This window comes from Leptosomus discolor, chromosome Z (assembly GCF_034619465.1).
Source record: "Leptosomus discolor isolate bLepDis1 chromosome Z, bLepDis1.hap2, whole genome shotgun sequence".
NCBI lineage: Eukaryota > Metazoa > Chordata > Aves > Leptosomiformes > Leptosomidae > Leptosomus > Leptosomus discolor.
This window is the reverse complement of record NC_141419.1, coordinates 5919833-5942078: the sequence shown is the minus strand read 5'-3', so window position 1 is coordinate 5942078 and position 22246 is coordinate 5919833. Positions and strand designations below refer to the sequence as shown.

The 22246-nt window shown below is 48.7% G+C and overlaps 1 protein-coding gene across 3 annotated transcripts; it reads left to right on the top strand.

The window, feature by feature from the left end:
* Window positions 1-2683: 2683 nt before the first annotated feature.
* On the top strand, window positions 2684-21982 carry SMAP2 (small ArfGAP2). 3 transcript variants are annotated; one of them, XM_086480350.1, is made up of 10 exons: window positions 2684-2804; window positions 16175-16308; window positions 16933-17018; window positions 17878-17956; window positions 18332-18418; window positions 18889-18970; window positions 19487-19587; window positions 19696-19861; window positions 20129-20448; window positions 20853-21982. In XM_086480350.1, exons 1-10 carry the CDS (start codon window positions 2702-2704, stop codon window positions 20976-20978), a joined length of 1284 nt encoding a protein of 427 aa, XP_086336476.1. In that variant the 5' UTR covers window positions 2684-2701; the 3' UTR covers window positions 20979-21982. The 3 variants fall into 3 exon arrangements, with proteins under 3 accessions (XP_086336476.1, XP_086336475.1, XP_086336474.1); XM_086480349.1 differs by having other exon boundaries at window positions 20126-20448; XM_086480348.1 differs by having other exon boundaries at window positions 19472-19587; window positions 20126-20448.
* Window positions 21983-22246: the final 264 nt, after the last annotated feature.

Below are 22246 nucleotides of genomic sequence, written 5' to 3'. Positions count from 1 at the left end.
CAATGGTGGCGGAGGATTTGGCACGATGGCACGGGGGGATTTGGCATGAGTGGCACAAAGGGGCTTTGGTGCAGAGAAGTGGCTGGGAGAGGAGGGGGATGAGCTGGGGGGCTGCTGTTGGAGCTGCATTGTGAGACCCCATCTAGGACATCTGCATGGGCAGCCCCAGCAGTGCTAGGGTGTCCCCTGTGTTGTCCCCATCAAGATGCCTGTGCCAGTGCCACGGGACATCATACTGCCCGGCGCTGGGGTTGTGGTTGCCCCTACACCCCATGATGGGTCAGCACTGGGAGCCAGTTCCTGCCATCCTGCGGAGGGTGCTGGAGGATTTCTGACGTGTCTGACCCAATTTCTGCCCTGTGAGCCCCCGTGCAGCCCCCAGCAGGGTGGCCATCCCACTGCAGGTCCTGGGACACCCCTGCAAAATGCCCCTGTGGCCCCAGTATGGCACTGGGAGGGGAAGGGGGGCTGTGCCAGGGGGTGACCTGGCTGCTCCCCACAGCCCTGGTGGGTCACAAGTCACCCATGTCTGGGGGGACACAGATGCTCCACTCAACACCCCCCATGCCCAGCTCCCCCCGCCCCCAGCTCCTGCCTTCGCTGGCAGCCACCCCCCCAAACTCGCCACCCCCCAGCTCCCAGGGAACGCGGGGATGATTCATCCTGGTGATTTCTTCCTCCTCCTCACATAGGGCTCGAAGGCTCCGCGACGAGCCGCTGCAGACTGATTCATTGGTATTGGGGGGGCTCAGTGACCCCCCCAGAGCGAGGAGGCTGCTGCCTCTCCAGTGGGCATGGGGCCATCCCAGCACAGGGACCCATTGAGACGGTCTGGGCTAGTATCTCTCTAGTTCTTCCTCCCCGTGTCCCAGCCTGTTACAGGGAAGACCGGTGGGGTCCTGCCCTCCCCGCTCTCCTGACGGGCAGCAAAACCTTCTCCGAGCCTCGGCAGCAGCAGGGAAGCACTTCCACCAAAACCTGGTGTTTTGAGACAAAAATCCTTTCGGCTCTAGGCTGAGAGCACCTTGTTTTCAGAGCATCTAAATTTGGATCCTCACCATTCATGGAGCCACTGGCATATTTCTCCTTGTGCCTGAGACAGATGTATCCCAGCGCCACCACCGAGCCCCACGCCTTTCTGGGACATGAGTGTCACTTTTGGAAGAATTATGTAATTTCAAGTGTCTCTCAGATTACTACATAGCAACATATTTTTTTCTGCTTTTGATGCCACTGCTCATTTGATTGCAGCTTTTCATGTATTGCCATTTCTCAAATTCTCCCCCCAGCACCTCGGTGCAGGAATGCCGGGGTTTGGTTGCTCTCCATCTTGTTTAAAAGACTCAAATCTTTTCCTCTCCCATTAATTTTACTGAGGAATCCAACCAGAACATTTGCCTTTGAGCAGTGGTCCCCCCGCATACCTGGGGGTAAGTGTTGCAGGGTCTGACCCGCTGCCCCTGGGGTCCCCCTCACCTCCCCAGAGGAGCTGCAGGAGGATCGGGCCCGCGGTGACCTTGCACCAGGCACATTCGTGTCCCAGACTGTGGGGACAGGGTGAGAAATGGGGTTAGGAGGAGCCAGGCCCCGCATGTCTCTGGCCCAACAGGCTGCTGAAGGCCAGGACCCCAGGAGAGTTGTGGGGTGGCCCCAAGTCACGGGTGCCTCTGTGGGGCAGAGACCTGGAGCTCTCCTGGGCAGGTATGAAGGTGCTGAGGAGGGACGTCCTCCTCCTCCTCCCCTCTTCACCTTCTCCAGGGAGCACCCCTCTGTGCAGCCCCCCCAAACCCCCCGCCAGCCCCCCCCCACCCCCCCAGTCCCACAACCAGCCCCCCCAGCCCCCCCAAGCAGCCCCCCGCATCCCACAGCACTCCTTCCATCCTACCGCCATCCCCACCAAGCCTCCAGCCAGCACCCCTGTACCCCTACCCAGCCCCCTCAAGCACCCCAGCCTCCCAAACCCCCAGCCAGCACCCCTGCACCCCCAGCCTCCCCTAAGCCCCCCAAACCCCCAGCCAGCACCCCCCCCAGCCCCCCCAAACCCCCCGCCAGCCCCCCCCCACACCCCCAATCCCACAACCAGCACCCCCAAACCACCAGCCAGCATCCCTGCACCCCCAGCCCCCCCAAGCAGCCCCCCGCATCCCACAGCACCCCTTCCATCCTACCGCCATCCCCACCAAGCCTCCAGCCAGCACCCCTGTACCCCTACCCAGCCCCCTCAAGCACCCCAGCCTCCCAAACCCCCAGCCAGCACCCCTGCACGCCCAGCCACCCCTAAGCCCCCCAAACCCCCAGCCAGCACCCCCAGCCAGCCCCCCCAAGCCCCCCGAACCCCGCACCCAACCTCCTTACACCCCTCAACACCTCCCGCCCCGCCCCGCCCCCTCCCAGCCCCTCCCCTCCCGCCGCAGCCCCACGCCCCCGGCTCAGCCCGTCACGTGACCCTGCCCATTCATCCCGCCCCCGCCCCCGCCCCGCCTCCTCCGATTGGCTCCCGCGTCGCAGCGAATCAACGGCGAAGGGGAGCGGCATGAGGGGGGAGGGTGGGGTGGGAAAGGCGTTAAAGCGCGCGCGCTGCCGCCTATTGGCTCCTCCCCTTCGTCGCTCCGCCCCCCTCCGCTGCCGGCCGGAAGTAGGAAGCGTCGGGTGCCCGGGACGGCGGCGCCGTGACCCGCGGGCGGGCTGCGCCGGCCGCACCATGACGGGCAAGTCGGTCCGCGACGTGGACCGGTACCAGGCGGTGCTGGCCAGCCTGCTGGTGGAGGAGGAGAACAAGTACTGCGCCGACTGCCAGGCCAAAGGTACCGGCGGCCTCCCCGTGGGCCGCGCCGGCTGAGGGGGCGGCGGGGCCTGGTGGGACCGGTGGGCCCGCGCGGTCGTCACCCCCTCGGTGGCAGCGTGTGGCAGGGCGCTGCCCCCCTCTCCCTCCCCGTGGTTTGCTGCCGAGGCAGTGGGCTGTCGGGGCCCTCCGGTGTCCCCCCCTGCCTGGGGTCCGCTGGAACGGCGGGGGGTGGGAGGCCTCCTCTGGGAGGACAGGCCCGGCTGGGGCTTGGGGGGTGACGGCTCCGCGCTCCAGCCTCCCTGGGAGCGGGCAGGGAGCGCTCCGGCTGCGGGCAGGGGCAGTGGTGCTGCTTAAGGCCGCTGTAGCGGGGGCCCGGGTGGTTTGGGGGTTCGTAGCACGGCAAGTGGTTTCACCTTTGGTTGAGTGGGGTGAAAAGAACAAACCAAAAACCAACCAAAAACAAACCCAGATTTCGCTTCAGCCGAGTTTAATTCACAGTTAGTTGTAGCCGGCTGTGCTGCCGTTGGAGAAACGGCTCACAGTGCCTCTAAGCCCGCGTCTGCTGTTCTTGCTTGTTCGGCAAGTGAGTTGAGTAGCGGACTGCCCAGGATCCGCTTATGAACCTCAGCGGCTTTCTCACCCTCCTGGGGCTTGATCTCGGATGTCAGCGGGAAAAAACCTAATCTCATGTGGGGATTGCTCTTGTGGAGAAGCCTTGTAATAAGAGGAACTTGGAAAGCTGGTGTTGTGTAATTTTGGAGGGCATTCCTGCTGAGGAGTAATATCCTGTAAATCGGAGCTGTAACGTGAGCAGCGAGTCATCTTTGGAGGATCTGATGGGAGCAGCAGTTGAAGATACAGTGTGTAAGGAAAAGAAAGGAGTTTTAACCTAGCCCTGGAACCATGTACCACTGAAGGAATTTCAGATTTTTGTCCTGTGTTTCCTTTTCCACTTAATATTGATTTCGAGGCATGTTGCGATCATTACCTTTCTTAGAAAGGAGTGGGAGGGGGGTAGGGAGGAAGTCAGATGTAAATGTTTGAATTCCAGAAGACAAAACAAATTGATAAAATGACAGTTACTTGTTCTGTGGTGGTGCAGGTGTCTTTCTGTAGCTTGCTACTGTGAAATGCTTTGCTTTTCTATAGCAAAAGGGTTTAAGGTTATGCCCACGCCTACCTGAAATCCTATTTTAATGAGCTGTAATGATGACTTGGAGACTTGAACCTGAGGCTTGTTTCTCAATAGCTGCAATAAATGAACTTGGATCAGGGGTTGTCTTTAGATGCCTATCTGTAGGTAGGAGACTTAGTCACCTCAGTATGACCTCTAAAAACTGCAGAGAGCACCACTGAACAGCATTAAAAGTGGTGCTATTAAGGTTTGCTTTCAGCCCTGCTCTGAAAAAAAACAAATCTCAAAACATAGTAACCATGGCGTGACAGCCTGTCTTATCTTGGAGGTGGCGTATTTTGTGATGTTTCACACCTGGCTTTGGTTGGCCATGCAGGTTGAACGTGGTGCTGTTGGCAGAGAGCAGAATATTCCTCTCACTTGCAAATCACTTATCTCTTGGCTCCTAGTGCCAGTGCCAAGGGCAGAAATAGCTATCTTGTATTTTGAGGCATGAGGCAGTCATGTACACACTGTAGAAACAAATTCTTATCACAGTTCTAGGCTACTTGTTTTGGTGTGATTGTATAGCTTCTCCTGTTCATCATACATCCTGGAAACGCAGTTTTGTGGTAAATTATGCATAGAAGTCAAAGTGTACAGTTCAGCATTGCTGCTAAAGCTGGAAGCTGCTTGTGTCTGGGAAAGCAGGTTGCATCCGTGATGAAGAGTAATGTTCTGTTGTACTGAGTTATCTGGCAAAATAATTATCCACTGTGCTAATGAGATTCATGGAGATGTGAAATCTCATTCTTGAGGGCAGCATACGGAGTCTGGGGCCACAGGAGGTGTATGTGCAGTAACCTCTCCAGCCAGCTCTCTGACTGGGGAGGTGGTGCCAGTCAAAGCATCGTACTGGGCTGCATTTCGGTTACTGTGGCTTGATGACCATGACCTCCCAGCACAGGAGCTGGCTTGCAGCTGTAGCAAGAAAGGCCTGATCATAGAATGTTAGGGGTTGGAAGGGACCTCGAGAGATCATCTAGTCCAACCCCCCCTGCCAGAGTAGGACCGTGATGTTCTTATTGCCACTGAAAGGAACTGCAACATTCTGCTTTGGGTATGGAGCTGAGCCCCAGGTGCACATGTGCAGAGTAAAGAGCTCATTTTGTTTGCTGTATGGCTGCTTAATAACTAAAACTCTCTGCAAATGAGACCACGTGGTATTTGCTAACTCCGGAGGGCTTCCCTCAACGTTTCCAGCACTACCTGGAAGAACAGCTGCTTTTCTGTACAGCTGATGGTTGCTCTTTTCAGCCGATTGCAAGTCTGGCTACGCTAGTTGAGGCACACGAAGAACGTGCTTGTGTACAGTTCTGTGAGTAGTAGCTTGCCGAGGTCATGGCTGAAATCTGATTGCTCTTAGGAAATGATGCTAGGGGGGTTGGTCGGTGGTGGCAGGTGGTCCTCACGCCGGCTCCCTCCTTGGTCAGCTCACGTTCAGCATCATATGGATTATTGCAGGCGTTTCAACAAAGCTGAAGGCAGAGTGAGAACCTGACAGCTCACACAGCACCTATCGAGACGCTTTTACAACAAAACACTGGCTTTTGACCATCTGTTTTTATGCTGAAGTTACTGAATTTTGTAGTGGTTTGGCGCTTGATCTGAGCGTTTCAAAGCTAGCATGACACATAGGTAGAGACTGTTCAGATGCCACCCACACTTCCATTATGCATGTTCCCAATGACCTAGCTACTTGCTGGGTTTTGTTACTGTATTTTTTTTCTACTTCTATGTACAGAACTAAATGAGATTACAGTACCCGATAGTGTGAGCTGCGGTGCTAGTGTGTACCTGCCTGATTTTGTGCTCTATAGAAACTCTCAGTGTTAGGGTAAAAGTCTGGTTTTCAGGAACATCAGCTCTCTGATGCTGGCCACTGGTTGGGCCCTGCACTCTGGGACCAGTATAGCAAACACCATCTCGTTTGCTATGCCATGCTGGTAAAAAGATGGGTATCTTCCATCTCTTCTGCCCTCGTCAAAGTGATTGCTGAGAGAGAAGGTGGTCTTCTGGGTTCTTGCTATTGCTTGCTTTCCAGCAGGCAGTGCGTGTAAGAGATTCCTAGTCCAACTTGCATCTGTAAGTGTGATAAAAGGGTGGAAAACTAGTTTCTCCAATATATTCTCCTTCCCTCATATGTCTCATATGTCTGGGATTCAAGTAACTTCTATGGGGCATGTTGCTCTTCCCAATGCATTTCTTCTGACAAGCTGTTGGAGACAGCGATGGCTTCACGTGCTTTGTCTGCATAACTCTGAGAGTTACACAGATGAGCCTGAAAGGAGAACTGCAGAAGCATGAGCCCAACTGCTTCCCTAGACAGCTGTTAATGTCCTGGGTCTAAGTGGTTGGAGTGGGGGGGAAAAAAGACAAGGAAACTGGGAAAGAAAGCTCAGGGTCGTTCTTGCTTCTGCAGCAACAAACACTGCGGTGGTTAGAGGCTCTTATTTTGGAGGAAGTTGGGCGAGATCTCTCGCCTGCTGCTTCCTCTTTGCCTTGCAGACTTTCTGTCCAGAGTAACTGTGGGTGAACTGCGTGATGGGATCGAAAGCGGGTGGGCAGGTAGTAAGTAGTACAGCCTGTGCAGGAGCAGAGCGTGGCTAGATGGCTTTCTGGCAGCCGAGCTTAGGAGTGAAAACTTCTGTGCATGTGAGAGGGGTCTTCATTACTCGATCAAGAAGGGACTCGGGAGCTCTGTGGCAGCCTTTCAGGACGTGATCTGGCAGAGTTAGGCGCAGAACAGCAGATTTCCCATTGCAAGTGCTGTCAAAGGTTACTCGCCTCGGCGGTTTTCACGTGCAACTCTGAATGCTGTCACGATACTAACATCAACGATCAGATGCCATGGTCCAGCGTGCAGTCCTAGCAGCACTGCACACCTGCAGTGGCACAACTCTCCCCAGCACAGCTAAGGCAGTAGAGTGGCTGTCTTCATTAAAAGCTGGAGTGATGAATTATCATAATCCTCTTTTGTAGGCCTTTGCTGTATGAATCTCTTGAACAAAACACCTTAAAAGAGAAGCTGTTGATGAGTGAGAGTGGGATCCCTTCTACCAGCGCATCTCTCATGGTGAAGGGCCTTTGAGGGCAGTTGTGTTGCTGCTGTGGCTTCACATGTGTGTAAGATAGCGCAACTGAAGCAGTGTGACTCTATCGAGTATCTGTCACGCTGCTGACCATCAGAATCAGTCTGGAGGCTGAAATTGCGATGTAGATGAAAGAAGGATATGGTGTCATCTGGGCAAGTTGGACTTGACCTAAGTATTCAGATGTCTTCCAGTAAATGGAAAATATCTTGGGCTGAGAGGCACTTACGTTAACTGAGTTCTTGTCTGTATTTCTGACTCAAGCTCTGTGCTGAACTTGTGTAACATACAGCTAATTATATTTGATTCTCTCCTTCTCCCAAACTCTTCCCCTCTGCTCTTCCAGTCCTATCTATCCAACAGGCTCCTTGGATCCAGTTTCGTTGACGTCGGAACGGCAGGTTCCTCCACAGGGAGCACCAACGAGGACTGCTGTATCTGTCCATCAGTTAAGGTTGCCCTGTGCTCCTCCTGGTTTGTCTGACTCTTCCCTTCGTCCCTTGTGTCTTGAGAGAACTGTGGGTTCCATGCCAAAATCAACCCCTTCTTCGAACTTTAGTGGTTAGATGGGAAACTATTTGTTGCTGAACACAACACTCACCCAGATCTAATTCTTCAAGCAGCCTTTTCTGAAAGATGGGTAGAACTTTGAAAGTAGGTGGTTCAATATTGGATAGGAAGCAGGAAGAGCAGGATAAAAAGTTGGGGGCTGAAGTAGGTGCAGTTAAGGAAGGGTGACTTCCAGGGAAATGGAGGAGTTAGCTTATTACAGTTGGTTTAGTCCAGCCAGACTAGATTTAATATAAAACACGTTGCTAATATTCAACAAAAATCCGTTGTGACTCAACTCCTCCATTAGCAGACTATTGAATTGCAGCTGAATTTCCTTTTCAGTGAAAGCAACATGAAGAGTAACTTTTTAAATAGCTGCCTAGAACAACTGCATATGATGAAGAAATTATCATTATGGGAAAACTGAGCAGTGGGTAGTGATGCATACTGTTTGCCTGCAGTGGGCTTCAGAAACCGGAGCGGTAGGACTAAAGCTGCTCAGCTTGTCTTGGAAAATCTTGTACTGGGAGAAATTTCAGTCTTACATAATGGAAGCTTGTTAGAGGGGGGATGTGTATGTGCTTGTATACTCATTTTAATTCTTAGCTGCAGTCACACGATTCTGCAGTTATCTTAATGAGCACTACATTGTCTCTTCTGCTTTTGAACTGCTCGACTGTTCTAAAGTCAGGTCTGAAAGGACTAGTCTTGTGCATAAAGCAGTATTAACTTCAAGTGAGTGTTAATGTTCAGAAACTAACTTGGTCTGTGAGGCTGGCTTTATCCCTTAGTGATCTTCATCTGAGGAGTCTGAGCAGTGCTGCTGTGGTGCAAGACTGGCTGGGAGGGAACACAACTCTGTCTGGCTGTGAGCCTGACCCTACGCAGATCTGCTTGAAGTTGTAACTTCCCATTCAAGCACAAAGTGAGGGGGGGAAAAAAAGCATCAGCTTTTTCAGTGGGGACTTATTCTGGAATTGGTTTGTGCTTGGAGTTGTAGGAAGATACCCTCCTTTAAGAAAAGATATGCAGAGCTCTGACTCACATACGTGGATGCGTGTCTCTGCCTCTGCCAGAAATAGGTAACAAAGACAGTCCTCCAAGTAGAGGGCATCTTGGCAAACCATGTCAGCTTTAATAGCGTTGTTCTTCTGTACCAGCTATATTGACCCACCTGTGAAATGGTGAGCCCCTGTGCTGAGTGGCTGTGTAGCAGAGGGTGTAAATTAAGGGCCCAAAAATGCCATGTGATCCTCAGAGCTTAGCTGCAACTTTAGTAAAAGTTTGTTCCTATAGTAACTGCTGGAGGAATTACATAAGGTACCAAACACGCTCAGGAACTGGTGTGCCAGCCTCTTCAGAAGATGCCTCTGCAGTTTAAAGGTAATTTGTCTCTCAAAATGCAAGTAGGTTATCAAAACCAACTAGAGAATCAAGGATAGCTTTAGTCTCCTTCAGGTTGATCCAGAATAGTGATTACTTCATGTGTCCCAGGAAATCTAGGACAAATTTTGACCTTTTAAGAGAAACTGTCTTAGAGCAAAGCTTCCTCTGACTGCGAAGCTGGATTTACCTGTGGTAGGATCGGACCTCCAGTGCCTTGTTAAACTGCTTACCTCTATTTTTGGCAAAACATGCCATTCCTTACTGGCCAGGTTATGCCCTTTCCTTATGAATGTCAAGTCCTTTTTGGTAACTGTGATAGTGAAAAATAGTTCATGTCTAGCTCTAGATACTGAAGAGATTCTCAATCAAGCAAAAAGTGGCCCAGGAGCTGAGACTCCTTCCTCTCTTAGGAGCTATTTTAAGGACTTGGTGACTTCTACATGTCTCCAGTACTCAAATGAGATTGGAAAATAGGGTCTAAATATTTTTAACATGCAGTGAAGAGCTAAAGACATCTTGTAAGGGATTTGGTGCTGAAGAAATTCTAGGCTGAATTTTGATGGTGTAAAATAGTAGTGATAGTGTGAGTTTCCATCCTGCTGCTCTGTTTACATGTGCATTTGGGCACAGGTATGTAAATTTTTTGCATTGCATGGAAATTCAGGCTTCCTTGAAGTCTGCTGCCTTTACCCTAGCAACTTCTAGCACTGACTAGTGTGTAGTTTTAGTCAAAACCTAGTGACCACAGGAAACAGGTGGATTGTGGAACTTGACTGATTTTTACACCTGTAGGCTGTGTTGCCATCAGTATTGGTAAAGTTAGCTGGTCCTCTTGCATGGGCTCTTATTATAGGCTCTGCTTGAAATTGTCACTTTCACAGTTTATTTACTGAAGTAATAAACATCACTTCCTTAAACAGCAGGAAAGACCCACCCTGCTGTTCACAGCATCTATTTTAATTTCCTCCACCTTGCTCCATCTGCGTTTGTACCATCACAGCGCTTCTTCAGAGAACAAGATGGTAACAGTGATAAGGTGTGTGCTGAAGGCTGCTTCTGCAAGCTTACTGCTACTCAAAGTTAGATCAAATGTTGCTGCGTAGCTGCTTCAAGGACACTGAGCACTCAAATGTTATGTGTTTCTGGTAAACTGTAGAAGATTCAAAGCCTGTTCTTGAGAGGAAACGGAGCCAGTGAGGTACCTGTAACAAACATGGTTTGGGGAAGGAGGCAGTATACTGGTTGCTGCTAATACAGCCAAGAAGATTTTTAGGTCAAAGCTCCAAGCTGTTGTTGGAAGCAATATTCTCAACCCCCGTAGATGCCTCTGGCTCTTCCTTCTTCCTGCAAAGAGTGGTTAAAGCCTGTAATTACTGCAGCAATCTTTTACTGAAAAAAAAAAACCAACCCCAAAACAACCAAGACAAAGAACCACCCCCTCCCAAACAGCCCTTTCCTTTTTCAAAGGATGGCATAAAGTTGAATTTTTGAACCACTGAACTGCTTAACTAGGCATGTATCTTTATCGAACTCCCTTGCCACAGAGCTTTTAGGCTTTAGCATCCCTGTTTCACTGGGTTCCTTCCAATGGCTTTGTGAAAACTTCACAAATAGCTTAGCCTGATACTAAATCTGGGGGTGGAGCAGAGCCCTGCATCAGGATGTGTGCCCAGGCCAGTAACTAACTAGCCTGTGTTGACAGCTAAATAGCGTAATTTAGAGAAGTTGACGTTGAGTTTCTGTGCTTTTTACTCACCAGTGGAGTTTACCTCGTTTCCCCAAACTAATTGAACACTTGACTGTAGAACAGACATCTACGAAAAAGAGCAGAGGAAGTTGTTTTGTAAGACAGCCTTTGTCATAGCTTTTCTATGAGCGGAATGAATTTCAGTAAGCCATTAAGCAATCTCTTTCCAGAATAAGGAAACCACAAGTCAAAGGAAGCCCTTGGATACTTGGCTATTTCCTCATTTGGCTCTGCAAAAAGTAGGGCTTTTCAACTTTCTCTCGATGAGAAATTTCCAAGTACTGGTGAAGGCTTGTACGAGAGGATGTGAGTGTCATCTCACAGGGATTATCCGGCTCCAAGGAGAATTTCCCACATCCACTACCCCTGCGAGTGCTGAGAGGGGACGGTTGTACGGTGCCGCAGGCCAACACATGCAGCAGTGTTAGCTGGGATCAATGGGCTGAGCAGGCACATTTCCCTGTTACAGCTGGGCTTTTGCTGGAGTGCTTGCAGGCAGGGAGCCTGCAAGTCAAACGATTGTTTGCACTAAGAATATTTCATTAGGCTTTGAATAGCGATGCTCTCTCCTTCCTGCCGATGAAAGCATCTATTTTTTCCTGACCCCCCTCTTCTCAAAAGAGCAGTGGCTTTGCAGCCAACTTCTGTTTTATTTTTAAATGCCTTCTGGAGGGTTATTGCTGAAGAAACTTGCATGAGTAGCTTGAGCCAAAATCTGATGTCTGAATAAAGGGTGAGGAGTGAATCCCTTTGGGATTCCTTGATTAAAAACACTCAAGGGCGTGAACTTTCAGCAAGTGTCTAAGACATGATGTGAAGTGGACTAGCCAGGCTGTGCTGGGGTTTTAAAGGGAATTAGGAGCCTTTTCAGTAAGGGCAGATCATTCAAGCAGTCCTTGTAGGCATTAATGGTTCCGGCTTACATGCTAACTTAAGCTGGTATGACCAGCTTGGTATGTGGTGTTTATTTTGACAGGCTGGGATATAAAACAGGCTGTGAAACTGTCTCGTGGAAGCACTGACTGGGCAGCTGGGTTTCTCGCACATAGCTCTCAAGTCTCTGCTGGATGGTGATGCATCCTCGCTCAGGAATACACTCAAGTATTCAATGCAGCTTTCTAAAATGAAAACTGACTGAGCAATAGATGCTTTTTAAGCTCGTGATCTTCCTGCAACCACTGCCAGGCTAGGAATATATCCCAAGGTGGTCTGATCTAGCCCTAATATCATGCTAGAACGGAGTGTATAGCTGAGTTCTTAAATCTGTTTTGATTCTTACTCAAAACTATCATTTTCTTTAATCTTGTATTCACCTGCAGATGGTTGGCATTCTCCAGGAAGGATCTGTGCACGTGCGAGGTGATGTGCAGGGGCACGAGATGCTTAATCAGAACAAGCTATGCCCAGCCTGGGTTAGTGCCAAATAACTTGCTTACCATGGATGTTAAAATTAGCCATAGTACTGAAACAAAAGTGACTGCAGCATCAGGCTTGCATGTCTGATACTGGTTGTCATTGCAGCAAACTCCCAGTTTTGCATACGGGAAGTCAGTTTTCCTTTAGGCCTTAAGCTCTAAAGCCATCTGGTGGCTGTGAGGATGCCAGCCTCAAGGGAACTGGTTCTATAACATTAGTGAGAGTATTCATGCAAGGACCAATTTCTTTCATGTTTCTTTCTAGAGGTTTAACAAGCTTCTGTTAGCCTTGTCCTAAAACCCTTTGCCATATAAGTTTCCATGATTCACTGAACCTGGAGGGCAAAGTGCTCCCTCACGCAGGCAATTAGTGGCAAGTGTCAGGGCGTGCACCGAGGCTGAGAGGGAAGATAGTGCTCCATGGTGGCCTTGACAGTGCTGATAAACACTGCTGTGGTGTTCTCTGAAGTGACTTACCAGTATAATTTTCTCTCAAAAAATTTGCCCTAACTTCTACGAAGGCATTTTACCCCTTCTGTCAATGCTTGGTCACTGTAGCTTCTCTACAGTCTTCAGCTTGGGGCAAGTTAAATGCTGCAACATGTGACTGAACTCACATCTGTAAATATCACCTGGGGCTTTCTGCAAGTCAGTCGCCTTGAAAATGGCATGTGAAACTGTGGGGAAATGACTGTACAAAGTTCTCCCCAGCCAGATCGTTACTGGGCACTTCCTTGTGTGATTTCTAGTGCGAGCTCCTTCATTGTGGCCTCAAAAGAGGGAAGTGGGAGGCTTGTTTATGTTTGCATCAAAACCCATCCCCCCTGCTCTAAAACCTGAGTGCTTTATAAGAGATGAAGCGGTAAAAATGTTGTTTTAGGTTAATGGATGGGGGCGTTAGATGGTGGCAAAGCTGAAGGTCTAGTAAGAGTGTGTGTTTGGGCTGGTGCCTCTGCATGTTGCATCTGACCCAACCTGGCTGGGACATCTGGGCTTTGGCCCACGGCTTCCTTGGTGGCAGCTTGCTTAGTACAGGCCGTCTTGCTTTGAATGCCCTTGCTTTCAGCAACAGAAAAACTCTGTGATGTTCCTCGCTGCCCAAGGCATCAAATGATAATTTTAATGAGTGTGAAGTTATTTGGAGTTTGAGTCAGCTGGACGAATTTCCCTTGCCTCACTGCTGCAGACAGACAGCTGTTCTGCTCAGTGCTGATCATTCGAGCAGTGCCTCTTTCCCTGTTGCATTGCCCCTTGCTGTGTCAGCCCTTCGCTGCTGTCAGGGCAAGTGGTTCTCTTGTGCAGTTGCTTATCTTAAAGTAGCTTTTCACTCTTGAGGGCTGTAGCCATGTCTTGTTCATCTTTTCATCACAATGTTGATAGAATACAGGGCTGTGTAACTGGGCTAAAGAAATGACTAGTTATATCCAAAAGCATGTGGTGCTCAGATCTAGAGTTCAAGTTCAAGTGCCTTGCAGAACTTGGGCAGCGTTTCAGAGAACTGGCCAAATACCCTGCTTGTGTGGCTCTAGAGTCACCACCGTGTCAGAGCAGACTGCTGAGCTTCTGGGATCACCATCTTCCTCCTGTCTCTGGACAAAAGTGACCCCACATCCCCAGGCTTCTGGCAGTTCCTCTAGTCCATAGATCTGAAGCCTTTCTTATGGCACTTGTTGGCACTGCAAGGACACCCAAACCCTGGCTGGGCTAAGCATTGGTGAAGAGAGCTACCCTTGGTTGTATAATAGTATTTATCACCAAAACAAATGCTAGCTGCTAGGAGGATTTTTGAAAGCCTACTTATTTATTTTTTTTTAATATGCACTGTCATAATGAAGCTGCTTCAGTACTGGGGTCTTCCAGAGCTGGGGTCTATGAGTTGCAGCAATGGTCAGCTGTTATTCCTGTACTCAGCCCTTGCTGTTTCAGATCCTGCATCACAAATTAAGTAACGCTGAAGCGGGACGGGTATAACAGACTGAGTCATTCTCTTCTGTGGTATCGCAGGGTGGGAGGTTGCAGTGGCTTGAGCTAGCACATGTGACAAACCAGTGAGCTGATTACTACAGCCCTGATGTAGTATCTAGCTGACTGCTAATCCTTTTAGTCCTATAAAGGCTAAATATATCTAGAGTTTAAATCTAACCTTGAATCTCATGCTTAATCCTGCTGGCAGTCTCACGTTATAGCCTTCAGGGTATATCTGGGAGAGAACTCCGCAAATAAATCAGATGAAGGATCAGGGTTCCTGGCTTCACCTTGGTGTACTACAGGCATCACACAGAAACAACCTTTTATTCCCATGCCTTACTTTTTAACTGCGTACTTACGTGCTGCTAGGAGTATTGGCCCCTGCTTTGATCCATTCAGTCCTAGATTTTGGTAGGTATAATAAAGAAACTGAGGTATAGGCAAGAATATGCTTCTCAAGATCTTCACCAGGAGCTGTTCCTAAGCTGGAAAGTGACTTTCATCAGCTTCATCAAATTAGTATCATCCTCGAGGGCCTCTCTTCTAGTGATAACGCAGAAAGCAATGGCAGGACAGGCCAGAAGACTTAATAAAAAGGCTTTTTTTTTAAAATTCATGGCACGAATTAGCAGGAATAGGTACTGGAGGTAAGTTAGAGGTTGCATTCCTTTGCCCTGGAAGGGACCATGAGCCAATGATTGCATTAGCCGCATTGAATCCCTCAGGGTACTCTAGACTTTCCCAGTAAATAGGAATTAAACTGTTAACAGCCATCGAGCATAGCTATGAGAGTCAAATACAGTGCTGCTTTTTTAGGGCTTTGAAATTACACTTCCCCCCTCTTCCCCCTCCCACCTCAGTCTCATTAGCTTTGAGGCTTGCTATTTTAACTATGGCAAGAAAAGACAGAATAACTTTTCATCTGCAATCATGCCTGTAATGCCTATAAAAAGGGCTAGCAGGGTTTATTGGAGGCCATTGGGTCCCTGCTGCAGGCTGGCTTTGCTGTGGCTGTTTGGCCAGTACCTGTGGACAGTGATATCCAACCCGTGATGGAAGCTGGCCACCTGAACTGCGTGGCTGGCTGGCAGCTCTAGCCAGATGATTTAGTTTTAAAACCTGCTTGTCTTGCACTGCAGAGGACTACTTCTGAAGCTGGTCTTCCTTCAGTGGGACTGGGGGTTTCGATGGCCAGGGTCTGTTGGTCCTGGCTGGGAGGGGGGCTGCGAGTGGTGGGAGTGCCTGTGGACCTCTGCCATCCCCTGGGTAATGCATTGCTGGGTTTCCTTCAGAGAGCTGGTTGCAGTGAGTAAAACTAAGCTTGTTAATCTTTCCCTTGTGGCTTTTTTCCCCTGGCATGATCTCCCTTCTACACCTTGGAGCTCTCCTGTCTGTCTGAAAGCCGCATGCAAACCATGAATCTGATTAGAGCTGTAGAAACTGTGAGGTGAACTGTTGATCGGTCTTGTGCCAGGGTTGCAACCTGGGGTTCTGCCCCTGGCTCTACGGTTTTGGTGGCCAAAATACTGGGCTTTGTCTGTGCTGCGCTACTTACTCAGCTGTAGCTTCCTGCAGAAGAAGATTGGATGATGCAGTCTGTGTGTCAAATGCTGAGTATTTTATGCTGCTTTCCCTAGAGCAGTAATGAATATTCTGGAACTGATTCCACTGCAATAAGGTTATCTGAGAAAGATTCTCCACTGCTAATGCAGGAACACAGACTTATATTGACATGACTGTTACATTGGTTTAAGCAAGATGAAATCAGGGGTTTGTAGTGTCTCGGGTGGTTTGAATGCCTGTTTTCTTCCCTCCTTCTCTTAGAGTTTGTCTGGTGTAGAGCTCTCAAAATAGGAGAGGGAGGCAATAAAATACTAGCTTTAAGTTTAATGCTTGGGAGACAACCTTTAAACATCCTGTTGGGGTCTAATTCCAGTTTCTAATCTGGATGAAAATGTAGACGCCTCAGTCCCAGTTCACTTGGTACAGTTTCTCAGTTGCTCAAGGCAACTACAGGTTGACTTGATGGTATGAAACTCTTGTATCTCTTTGCAGGGCCACGATGGGCATCCTGGAATATCGGTGTATTCATCTGTATACGTTGTGCTGGGATCCACAGGAATTTAGGAGTTCATATATCCAGGGTAAAATCTGTCAATCTTGACCAGTGGACACAAGAACAGATACAGGTAACGGGAGCAAAACATGAACAGTGTTGTTCCATTAGCAGGGCTTCATAAACTTGAAAGTAAACAAAGTCTGAATAGGCCAAAGATGTGGGAAGTGAAGCAGGAAGAAGATACCAAGCTACGTATCTTTTTTTTTCTTTTTACAGAAACTTGCAGAGCGTTTGTCTTTACCCTCTGATGTTTGCAGAGCCTGAAATGTCAGAGGGTAAAGACAAATGCTCTGCAAGTTTCTGTATTACTGCCAAAGGCTGCTGTTGTCTGGAGCTGCTGCCCACCTCTTCTCCTTGAGGTTTCCAGCAGTCAAATCCTGGACATCCAGAGTGACTTTAGACTAACGTGATATTTATCTTTTCTTTGAATAAATATTGTGCTGTGGTGCTTAGGACTGGCTAATTGTATGGGGTGGGGTGGCGGGGGGAATCATAGCAACTGCATCAGGGATTCCTAGCTAGGAGGTGTGCACCGAAAGCCTGAAGAGCAGCTTTCAGGTACAGAACAGACTTCAAAAGTCTACGCGTGCCTCCTAGTTAACACAGACACTTGCTTGGTAGCCTGGCCTGCCAATATGTGTAAGAGCTTTAATGCCTGTGAAACAAACGGCTCAAGAGTTCTTTTGAATTGCAGTGCATGCAAGAGATGGGAAATGGAAAAGCGAATCGTCTTTATGAAGCCTACCTGCCAGAGAACTTCAGACGACCTCAAACAGATCAGCATCCTTTCTTCCTTTGCTGCTGGGGAAACACGGAGTCTTTTCATCTTGTCGCTTTGTAGCTGCGCTCCTTGCATGGGAGGCTTAACTTCGTGGGCCCGGGCATCAGCTGTGAGAAGGAGTTCCTAGCTAGGCACCTTCTGGGCGTTGCTTCACCTGCAGGCTGCTTGCTTACAGACCGAAGCAGAAGAGAGCTGAAAGGATTGCTTCCGAGCTGTGAGGGTGGAGAACAGGAACACGGGTGTTGCAACCTGAAGCTGTTGCATGAGATGCACTTCAGAGTCTGCGGCAAGTTAGGAGGGCTGACTTTGCCAAGTGCTGAGCATTTAAAATTCTCGGTGGAGAGAGATAAAAAGGTTTAACACTTCTGAAAAAATTAAGCTGTAACTTTTACCTTACAGGAGGGTTTGTAGACGCTGAGCACAACAGGGTTATAGTGATATGAACCTAGAGAAACATAGGAGCACCTCTCTACCATCGTTTTTGTCTTAAGCTGGTGACTGAGGTGCTTTTGTATGAGCAGGATCCATTTTTCTGACCACTGTGATTCGTGCTAATGACACGTATGCCCTTAAGTGATGGTTGAAGTAAATATGCATCAGTGAAGAAAATATGCTAGGAATTTAAGCCCCAATTTGATGTACCTTTTATAGCACAGTCATGCTTGGAATAACCTAAGGGCAGAAACTGAGTAGCTAAAGTAGGTGGATCCAACACTGTATTTTAAGAAACTTACTGCTGGAAATGCTCTTTAAACAGTCATTAGTTTAGTTACAGCCTGTACCTTGTATCCACATGTCAAATAATACTACGTAAGTCTTCTATTCTTGAATCATTTGTCTTTAACAAGCTGCTTGCAGAGCTGTGGAGAGCTTCATTCGGGATAAATATGAAAAGAAGAAATACATGGACCGAAGTATTGACATCAATGCATTTAGGGTTAGTTTCTCATCACTTCTACAGAAGCTTGAATGCATGTTAAGACACAAGTGTATGTCTGTCTTATGAGTAAGCAGTGATTCTATGAAAATAGACAGTTTAAATGTTTCCTGTATTAGTGACTAATCTCTTCTCCAAGGCTGACTGAATTCAGTCATTCCATGGAAAGAATTTAAATTGGAGGGGACCTTTTGGAGGCCATCTTGACCAACTCTTTGCTCAAAGCAGGACTAGCTTCAAATACAGGTCTTTAGCTGTATCTTTGAGGCTTTTTAGATTAGTAACAGCATCCTGTAAAGCTCTGTATGAACTTTCTTTTGGTATGGTGACATGAGTTTTCACCTTCACGTCAGTGTTGAGGTTTTTTTCTTACAGAAAGAAAAGGATGACAAATGGAAAAGGAGTAATGAGCCAGTATCAGAAAGAAAACTGGAACCTATCATCTTTGAGAAGGTGAAAATGGTAAGACCAAAAGGCATGGTCATGGATCAATTGTAAAGACTTCTCTCAAGCAGAACAGAGGTAATCCAGCTTGATATGGAAGCATTTTTTCTGGCCTCAGTCATAGCAGTGGATGCATTGAGTCACACTAATGGTAGTAGCTTGTTTTCCTCTGCTCAACCAGATACTAAGCAGATGTGCTCTGCCTTGCAGTGTAGAGCAGATTGGAATCCAGCTACTCCCTGCTTAGCTGTCCAGCTTGAGCGGTTACTTTTTTCCTAGTTTAGAGCATGCATACTTGTATCTGGCAGTGGGTTCCAGCATAATGGGACAGTAAAACAACTATGTCATACGCTCCAATTGTTTGCTTTGGAAGCACTTATGTCCCCTGGGAAAAAAGGGATTTTAAGGGTTAATCTCTCATGAAAGCCTCTAGTGTATCAGAGTAAAACCAAAATTTGAACGAGGCTTCTGGTGTCCTTTTTCCCTAGCCTCAAAAGAAAGAAGAAACGCAGCAGTCTAGAAAAAGTTCTCCTAAATCTACTGAACCAGTGATCGACTTGCTAGGACTTGGTAAGAGCCTTTCCAGCCTCGTTGCGTGTGTGACAGTGACCCTACACCCATCTTTGATCTTGTGAATTTGGTGAGCTTTCAGAACTTGTTTTCCATGTCAGGTGAACAATAGCTGATAGGAAGACTAGAGTGTTTTGCTTAAACTCCTCCACTGCAACTCGAGCACAGGGCTCAGCACTGCAGCAGGAAGTTTTCTGTCTGTTTTCCTTTATGCTGGTGCAGTGGCTGTGCCTGTAGTATTACAGGAGCTGCTGTAGTGGGCTCCAGACACAGCGTGGCTCCTGGCTGCTCCGAGGTTAATAGGACAGATATGGTGCTGTTCCTTGGTCCTCGGAGCCAGTTCCTTCCCAGCACCAGAAGGACGAGCCAAGAGCTGGCAGTATGTTGGCTGAAGTGGGTTACAGGCCGGGTCACTGGGTTGGATGGCATATGCGCCAACTGCTTAATTGGCAAGGAGGCTGCCCTTCGGCCTGAGGCCATCTGTGTGAACATCCATCACAGCTTTGTCTCTCCCAGATGCTCCTGTGACGACCACGGTTACAAACGGCAGGCCTAGCAGCTTAGAGAAGGATCTTGATCTTTTTGCATCGGTGGGATCAAACTCTGACTCCAGGAAGGTAAGTGGGGAACATTGGTGCTCGACAAAGCCGAGTTAGATGCTTGAATGAGATGATGATCTGTCTTCCCTGAACGTGGCTGTTGCACTTGTGCTGTCTCTGTCGCAGGTCACCGGCTCTATGCCAACATCTGGAAGTGCCGGTTCTGTTCCCGAAAATCTGAATCTCTTCCCTGAGCTGGGAGGCAAAGGGGAGGAAGTGGGGAAGAAGCAGCTCTCTAAAGACTCTATCCTCTCCTTGTACGGCTCTCAAACACCTCAGCTGCCTGCGCAAGGTAACGGATCTCAGAATAGAGCTGTCGAACGGCAGTACACTAATTCGGAGTGGGTGGGGTGTCCTGATCACTGACAAGAGCTACAGAGATGTGGGGATGTAGGTGGTCCTTCTTGAGAACTGGTGAGTAGCATAATTGAGCAGCTTAGTCTGGATGTCATGGCCAAGTGAATGTTGTGAGAGTCTCCAATTCAAAGGTTGGTATTTCAGCCCCAACAATGGATGCAGCAGTTCTCCCCTTCATCGCTTCTCTGCCTTTCTCTAGGAGCAATGTTCATGGCCCCAGCTCAGATGGCATATCCTGCAGCAGCATATACTAGCTTTCCAGGAGTAGCCCCCTCCAGCAGCATGATGGGAGGCATGATGGCACCATCAGTGGGAATGATGGCCCAGCCTGGAGCTGCAGGGATGGTGACTCCCATGGCCATACCAGCTGGATATGTGGGTAACGTGCAGGCAGCTGTCATTGGCGTCCCCAACGGGATGATGGCTGCGCAGCAGGCTGGCTACGTAGCTGGCATGGCAGCAGTTCCCCAGCCCGTCTACGGCGTGCAACCAGCACAGCAGCTTCAGTGGAACATTGCTCAGGTGAGGTGTGACCTTCTGCTGACCCAAAGGTGGATGGAGGGCAGGGGAGGCCCGGGCAGTTAAACCTGTTACCTGGAGACTTCAGTGCTTTCGTAGCCTGGCTCCTGGGGTTGGGTGAGGTCTGCTGACCGGGCAGACAAACTGAGGGATCCCAAAGGAGTAACTTGTTCAGAGGTCTTGGTGCTTGGTGGAGAACAAAAATCGGTGCAGTGTCGCCTAAAATGAAAACTTCCTTAGCTGGCTAGATGGGCGTGCACCTGAGAAGCCAGTGACTTCTCTTCACCATAACTCTTTAGAAGAACTTAAGCCTGTAATAGGTTGGGGAGCCAGAGTTTTACTTTTGACTGCTGCGGGCTGGCAGTCTCCTTGACATAGCCTTGACTTCTCTCCTTTCCCCTTTGCAGATGACCCAGCAGATGGCTGGGATGAATTTCTATGGAGCTAATGGCATGATGGGATATGGACAGTCGATGGGTGGAGGAGGTGCCCAGGGAAGCAATCAGTCCCTCAGCACTCAGATGTGGAAATGATCCCTTGCGTTGTGACCATTTTTGCCTTCTGTTCTGTTCTTCGAAACTGCTCCATGAGACATTCAGGGTTTTTCTTTCTGGCTGGCTGCCCAGCCTGAACCTCTTTCCATAACCAAGACCCATCTCTGCCTTTTCACTGTCAGACACGGTGAAACCTCAGTGATCAGAACATGAGCTCCCCTGTATTTAGCACAGTCAATGCACACTTCTGGGGTGGACCCCCTCCTTGCACAAACCTCCACTAATGCTTCTGGGTAGCACTTAATGTCCTGCTGGGTGTCTTAGCAGAGGTGTGACTGAGGAACTTGGGAAATCTGTACTTAATACTGCCTGTAAGGTCAGGCCTTTTTAAGCATCACTTCAACTCCAGTATTAGTAGGGGTTTTGGTTAGCAGAGGGGTGGAAACCTTGTTCGGTGCTGAGGAACTGGATTTTAACCCAAGCCCAGGGGCAAGCAAGCCTTGCTACCTCTTCCCTTGAGTGGAGTTCTCCGGAGCTGAGGCCTCGCTGTGCTTGGCTCGCCAACCCTCATTGGAACCAAAGTCATTTTGAAGACCCCTCTCCCTCCCCCCGTGAGCAAGCAGGATTCTCGCGCAGTGTGGGGGCAAGCTGTTTGGAATGTGAAACTTGCACTTCAGAGTGGCTTTTCTGTCTAATATGTGGTATTGATGTATTTAACTTTTAACAATCTAACTGAGAGTTAACTTATCAAGGGCTGAGAGCCCACTGCAAGGTTTCTTACACTTTTAAAATGACGATGACATCCTAATTTATACTTTTTTCATATTTTTTTTTGTTCCTGTGTAATCCTGGTACCCCTTCCTGGCTAGCTTTTGACATTTTAATCTAGGCATAAGAAGTGGGTGGGTCAGATTTCTTTTCTCATCTTCAGTAGAACACAACTGCTTTAACTCATCGGCGTGAGCAAGAAGTCAGACTTCTGCGGTCTACTTTATCCTGTGTATATGTAAATTCCCGAATAAAATATTGCAGTGAAACCTCAACTGACTTACCTTGTTTTTAAACAGTGTAACAGATTGTGTGAAACGCTGCTGTCAGCGGTGCGAGTTGTTCACTTCAGGTGTGGGGATTGGGAGCCCTTCATCCAAATGAGACCAACTCCATCTGCTTTGTAGCAGGGCTGTGTCCCAAATGTCAAGCGGGAACAGTGTTTGCCTGAAAGCTAAGGACTCTCAGCATGCAAAGAACCAGGCTCAGCAGAGGCAGAATCAGGTCAGTTGACACTTTTATATACAAGAGAGACTCGC

Bases quoted from the DNA above. Each gene is read 5' to 3' on its own strand.
- SMAP2 (XM_086480348.1), top strand. From the start codon at position 2,702: ATGACGGGCAAGTCGGTCCGCGACGTGGACCGGTACCAGGCGGTGCTG. The intron at 16,309-16,932 runs GTAACGGGAGCA...TTTGAATTGCAG, and splicing joins GGACACAAGAACAGATACAG to TGCATGCAAGAGATGGGAAA. The intron at 18,419-18,888 runs GTAAGACCAAAA...CTTTTTCCCTAG, and splicing joins TCTTTGAGAAGGTGAAAATG to CCTCAAAAGAAAGAAGAAAC.